This window comes from Otolemur garnettii, unplaced genomic scaffold (assembly GCF_000181295.1).
Source record: "Otolemur garnettii isolate 467f Iridium unplaced genomic scaffold, OtoGar3 scaffold00011, whole genome shotgun sequence".
NCBI lineage: Eukaryota > Metazoa > Chordata > Mammalia > Primates > Galagidae > Otolemur > Otolemur garnettii.
In genome coordinates, this window is record NW_003852406.1 from 3349761 (window position 1) to 3356382 (window position 6622).

Consider the following 6622-nt stretch of genomic DNA (forward strand, 5'->3'; position numbering starts at 1 on the left):
AGCCCAAGAACTGGAGGTTGCTGTGAGCTGTGACACCACAGCACTCTACTGAGGGTGACAAAAAAATCTGATTCTGGTATTTGCCATGAATAGCTTACCAGGCATATAAAGTAATTACAAATTAAAAGCAGTATGTTTCAGTTTTTAGTCATTAATCAGTCTTTTTTTTTTTTTTTTTTGAGACAGAGTCTTATTCTGTTGCCTTGGGTAGAGTGCCGTGGCGACATAGCTCACATCAACCTGAAACTCCTGGGTCGAAACCATTTTCTTACCTCAGCCTCCTGCGAGGCTGGGACTATGGGCACCCTGCATAAGTCCCAGCTATTTTTAGAGATGGGGGTCTTGGTCCTGCTCAGGCTGGTCTCAAACTCCTGAGCTCAAGCAATCCACCTACATCAGCCTCCTAGAGTGTTAAGATTCTAAGTGTGAGCCACCATGCCATGCTGCATATATGATTTCTATAATGATTTAATGTTTTTTTTTTTTTTTTTAGGAAAATAAATCTTAAGGCCCAGTGTGGTGGCTCACACCTGTAATTCTAGCACTCTGGGAAGCCGAGGTGGTTGGGTTGCCTGAGCTCACATGTTCAAGACCAGCCTGAGCAGAAGTGAAACTTAGTCTCTAAAAATAGCTGAGCATTGTGGTGGGTGCCTCTGTGGAGGTTGACGCCCACCACAATGCCCAGCCATTTTTTTGGTTGCAGCCATCATTGTTGTTTGGCGGGCCTGGGCTGGGGATTCGAACCTGCCACCTTAGATGTATATGGCTGGCGCTTTAGCCGCTTGAACCACAGGTGCCGAGCCTTAAAAATATTTTCTAATTTCCCTTTTCTGTTAACCCACGGATCATTTAGTGCAGTGGTTCTCAACCTATAGGTCGCAACCCTTTTGTAACAATGAAAATACATCGCGGCATTAGGAAGGTAGAAAACCACTGATTTAGAGTATAGTGAGACTCCATATCTTTAAAAATTTATCTGGGTATCATGGTGTATACCTGTAGTTTCAGCTCCTCAGGAGTCTGAGGTGGGAAGATCACTTAATCCCAGAGATTCAAAGTTACATTGAGCTGTGATCAAGCCATTGCACTCTAGTTGGGCAACAGAGCAAGATCCTATCTTCAAAATAAAATTAAATCGAAACTTAGAATTGTTTAGTTTCTAAATATGTGAGATTTTCCTAGTCTCTTCTAATTTAATTTCAGTGTGGCTAGAGATGTTCGGTCCTTTTAATTGTAGTACCTCTTGTTTTGTGGTGTGGCATATGGTCTGTCTTAGTGAATGTACTGTGAACAACTGAAAGGAAAAAAGTGTTTTGAGTATTGTGTTCTCTATGCATTCATTATTTAGGTCAAAGTGGTTGATAGTGTTGTTCAGGTCTTCTCTGTCTTTACTGATTTGGGAAGGGGGGTGTTATGTTGTAACAATTACTAAGGGACAGATATTGAAGTGTGTAACTCTGTCTATTTCTGCCTTTAATTCTTTCAACTTTGTTTCATGTGTTTTAAAATTCTTGGCTCGGCACCTGCGGCTCAAGTGGCTAAGGCGCCTGCCACATACACCTGAACTGGCGGGTTTGAATCCAGCCTGGGCCCGCTAAACAACAATGATGGCTGCAACCAAAAAAAAAAAAAAATAGCTGGGCATTTTGGTGGGCGCCTGTAGTCCCGACTACTTGGGAGGCAGAGGCAGGAGAATCGCTTGAACCCAGGAGTTGGAAGTTGCTATGAGCTGTGATGCCATGGCACTCTACCCAGGGTGACAGCTTGAGGCTCTGTCTCTAAAAAGAAAATTTTCCTTTATCCTCAAACATTTATGACCATTATAGAGTTTTGATGAATTGCCCTTTTTATCAGTATATCTCTCTTTACCTCTGGGAATATTCTATATCCTTTTTTTTTTCTTTCTGAGACAGAATCTCACTTTGTCTCCACCGGTAGAGTGCGCTGGCATCATAGTTCACAGCAACCTCTAACTCTTGGGCTCAAGTGATTATTTTTTATTTTATTTTATTTTATTTTTTTGAGACAGAGCCTCAAGCTATCCGCCTGGGTAGAGTGCTGTGGCATCAACCACAGCAACCTCCAACTCCTGGGCTCAAGCAAGTCTCCTGCCTCAGCCTCCCAAGTAGCTGGGACCACAGGCGCCGAGCCTGCTCAAGTGATTCTTTTGCCTCAGGCTCCTGAGTAGTTAGGACTACTCTTCCACATGCCTGGCTATTTTTAGAGATAGGGTCTCGCTCTGGCTCAGACTGGTCTTGAACTCATGAGCTCAGGCGATCTACCCATCTCAGCCTTCCAAAGTGTTGGGGGTTATAGGCATGAGCCACCATGCGTGGCTGGAATATTCTATATCGTAAAGTCTCTTGTTCTGCAGATTGGATGATTTCTATTGCTCTGTCTTCAAGTACTGTTTCCTTTGTTACCTTCACTTTTCTGTTGAGTGAATTTTTTGCCCCAGATACATACAGTAGAATGTCTGTAAGTTAACTACTTAAAGGACTCCAATAAACTGGTGAGCATGTGGAGGTGATTAACATAAGGAACTAGGCCTGTGGTACTGATACATAGATGTGGTGTGTGTCCAGTCTATGATAATTAGGTCAACTTAAGGAGGTAGTCAAGTATGGAGGTTCTACTGTATTTTTTTTTTCTTTTTGAGACAGAGTCTCATTATGTCGCCATTGGTAGAATGCTGTGCTGTCACAGGTTACAACAACCTAAAACTTAAGCTTAAGTGATTCTCTTGTCTCAGCCTCCCAAATAGTTGGGACTACAGGTGCCCGTCTCAGCCTCTCAAATAGTTGGAACTACAGGCGCCGGCCACAATACCTGGCTGTTTTGTTGTTGTTGTTGTTTGTTGTTTAGCAGGCCCAGACTGGGTTCAAACCTGCCCACTCCAACGTATGTGACCACTGCCCTAACCACAGAGATACGGGCGCCAAGCCAGAAGGATAGCATTTTAAAAATAGTGTGCAATAATTGTTATCACTGAGATACGGGTGCTGAGCCTTAAAATTTTTAATATGTAAAGCTGTTTAACTTACAATAAATTGGAAATTTCAGTGAAGTCATCCTTAAAAAAAAAGTAACCTGATAACCTAGGTAATACCTTCCCCCCCCCCCCCCGTGTTGGTAATAGCTTTTTGAATGCACACTTTAACATTTTTACTGTAAATCATAAATACAAGTGTGATATTTAGGCTGTTTCTTTTGCAGAAAGAATAGACTTATAAGTTATTTAAAAAGGAAATTGCAACAGATACGAATCATTAAAAGATTGAATTAATGATTTCAATCATTAATTTCCTGAGGGGAAAAAGCCAAAAGAGCAATAAATAACTTCAACTTGAAAACATACAGTTTCTTTTTAAGGTCCTGGGAAATTTGAAGCAAATCTACAGATGGCCTCAGAGGGCAAATGTATAAGTTGTGGTTTGTAATGAAATACTTCCAGAGTTAGATTTCAGTTGGAAGGAGAAAGTATGTAGCCATCAAATGTGTAGTTAAGGCAGGATACTCATTCTACGGAATTTGAACCCCACTGCTTTCCACGATTATGCCAGTAAAAGATATCTTGACTTTTTTTTTCATATAGATATGAAGAAGCTGAAGTTCGGAAAAAACTAGAAGAAAAAGACAGACAGGAGGAAGAGCAGCTGCAACAACAGAAGAGGCAGGAAACAGGGAGACAGGATAGTGGCACATCAGCTAAAGCTTCTTTGGAGAGTGTCTTGGATTCCAAAGACAGAACCCAAAAGGTATTTCAAGTTTATTGTGTGAGGTGAAAGCCTGGTTTTGCTTGTTAGATGATTTGCTTAAAAAGGATTGAAATATAGAGCAGCACCTGTGGCTCAAAGGAGTAGGGTGCTGGACCCATATGCCAGAGGTGATGGGTTCAAACCTAGCCCCAGCCAAAAGCTGCAAAAAAATAAATAAAAAGGACTGAGATATAAAGTTCTGTAAGGGTAAAATTTAGTGTGTTTTAATTAGAATTTTTTTTTTTTTTTTGAGACAGAGCCTCAAGCTGTCCCCCTGGGTAGAGTGCTGTGGCATCACATCTCACAGCAACCTCCAACTCCTGGGCTCAAGTAGTTGGGACCACAGGCACCCGCCACAATGCCCGGCTATTTTTTTGGTTGCAGCCATCATTGTTGTTTTGGTGGGTCCGGGCTGGATTCGAACCCGCCACCTTAGGTGTATGGGGCTGGTGCCTTAGCCACTTGAGCCACAGGCACTGAGCCTTTAATTATAAATTAAGTGGTCTAGCTTCAGTTGATTCTAGCTGAGTTTAAACAGCATTTTGTTCTATACATTAAATATTTTTTTAGCAGTACCCATAAAGTTAATTAGAGCAGTAGAAAGAACATTTGAGCTTTGATTCAGTGTATCTGAGTGCTACTGTGTATCTGGTGCTACTCTAACTCAATTTCCTTATTTGCCAACTGATGGTCTTGAGTAGATGATCTTTAAGGTTTTTTCTTTCTTTTTTTGAGACAGAGCCTCAAGCTGTCCCCCTGGGTAGAGTGCCGTGGCATAGCTTATAGCAACCTCTAACTCCTGGGCTCAAGCGAGTCTCCTGCCTCATCCTCCCAAGTTGCTGGGACCACAGGCGCCCACCACAATGCCTGGCTATTTTTTTTCAGTTGCAGCTGTCGTTGTTTGGCGGGCCCGGGCTGGATTCGAACCTGCCACCTTAGGTGTATATGGCTGGCGCCTTAGCCACTTGAGCCACAGGCACCGAGCCAGGTTTTTTCTTTCTAATACTGTAATTTGCATTAAAAGAAAGAATTGGAGTGTTACTTTATTTGGCTTTTATGTGTTTCTGGAGTCTTCATTTTCTTCCTTTTGGTTTTTCCTTCTTTTTCTCTCCCTTTCAGTCTTTTCAGCTAAATAATCTGTTTGCTCTCGGTGCCTCAATTTGTACCTGCCAGCTATCACTATGTCTCCTCTCCTTCCCCTCCTCTGAAACTTTTCTTCCTAAAATATAATTTCTTCTGTGCTGCTGAAATCCATGGAAAGTTTTTTGCTTTTTTTCTTAAGCATTTTCTAGCTTTCACCTATCATTTGTATAGGATATGGATGATCTTATGGATCATTAAGAAGTAGTTATTGAATTGCTTGTGACATTGGGCTAGGCACTATGTCACAAGAAGTGAAAAAAATCTGTTTTTGGAAATCCCAAGGTAAATAATACTGCCTAAGGGAGATGAGATATTCATTTATAGGTCAAATGGCTGAAATAAAAATATTAAGACTTGAAAGAACTGTGTGAAGGGAACTTTTTAATCGCTTCATTTTGGCCCCTTTCCAATAACAGGGCCAACCCCTTTTTGTTACTTTTACTTTTGTTTAGTCTTTTTATTTTGAAAAGAGAATATAATTAACCCATCACCCAGCTTTAATAATCCATTAACACATTAACATTTTGCCTTATTTCTTTTATGTTTCCCTCCCCTTTTGTTGGAAGTGTTTCAAAGCAAATTCTACCTTATGTACTGTTTTGCTCCTAAATACTTCAGTATATTTCTCAAAAAGACATTTTTTCAGTAACAACAATGCTATTTGCCCACTTCACAAAATTAACAATAATTCCCTTATATAACTTAATACCCAGTCTAAATTCAGATTTTTTCACTTGTCTTTTTTTTTTTTTTTTTTGAGACAGAATTTCAAGCTGTCACCCTCAGTTGAGTACTGTGGCATCACAGCTCACAGCAATCTCAAACTCTTGGGCTGAAATGATTCTCTTGCCTCAGCCTCCCAAGTAGCTGGGACTACAGGCACCTGCCAAAATGCCTGGCTATTTTTGTTGTTTTTGCAGTTGTCATTGTTTGGCAGGAGGAGTTGCCAGCCCTGGTGTATGTGGCTGGCACCCTACCCACTGAGCTACAGGTGCCGCCCTTAAAATTATTTTTAGTGTTGATTTGTTTGAATCAGGATTCAAACAAGTTAGACTTACTATGTTTTGATTGCTATGTCCCTTAAGTCTCTAAAATAATCTATGCTTGAGTCCTTCTTATTTTTGTTTCACGCATTTGATTTTTTTTTTTGCAGTTTTTGGCCGGGGCTGGATTTGAACCCACCATCTCTGGCATATGGGGTCAGCGCCCTACTCCTTTGAGCCACAAGCGCTGCTGCATTTGATTTTTGTATACTAGAAAATGAGCCACATTCTGTATTTATCTAATTGCTTCCTGCTTGTGTCATTTTACCTGTTTCCCACATTTCCTATAAGTTGGAAGTTTGACCTGAAGGCTGATTAATTAGATTCAGGTTCAGTTTTTAGTTTTTGGCAAGAGTGCTTCATAAATGATACTGTATCAAATTAAAAGGCTCATAATATATTTCTTTTCTTTTTTTATTTTAGTGATGCTAAAATTGATTAATAAGGCCAAATGAGTAGGTCCTTGGCTTTCCCATCTATAAAATGAATTAGTACATTAAAGTATTATCTCATGCTGTCTTGGTTAGAAAATGTAAGCTATATAAGTACTATTTTGTATTAGTTCATTTTCCTTTAGTTATGTAATAGAGGACACTGAATGGGGTAGCCAGAATTTTTATTTCATTTTACTAAGTATTTTCCTTTCTTTTTTTTTTTTTTTTTTTTTTTTTGAGACGG

General features: G+C 40.2%; 1 protein-coding gene across 2 annotated transcripts in view; it reads left to right on the forward strand.

Annotated features, from left to right (window-relative positions):
• LOC111723411 (ubiquitin carboxyl-terminal hydrolase 8-like) overlaps positions 1 to 3816 on the forward strand; it is a 25028-nt gene extending 21212 nt beyond the window's left edge. For both annotated transcript variants that reach the window (XM_023510075.1, XM_023510076.1), the window contains one exon: positions 3596 to 3816. In XM_023510075.1, coding sequence (XP_023365843.1) covers positions 3596 to 3785 — 190 coding nt within the window. In that variant the 3' untranslated portion in view covers positions 3786 to 3816. The remainder of the gene's footprint in view (positions 1 to 3595) is intronic.
• Positions 3817 to 6622: the final 2806 nt, after the last annotated feature.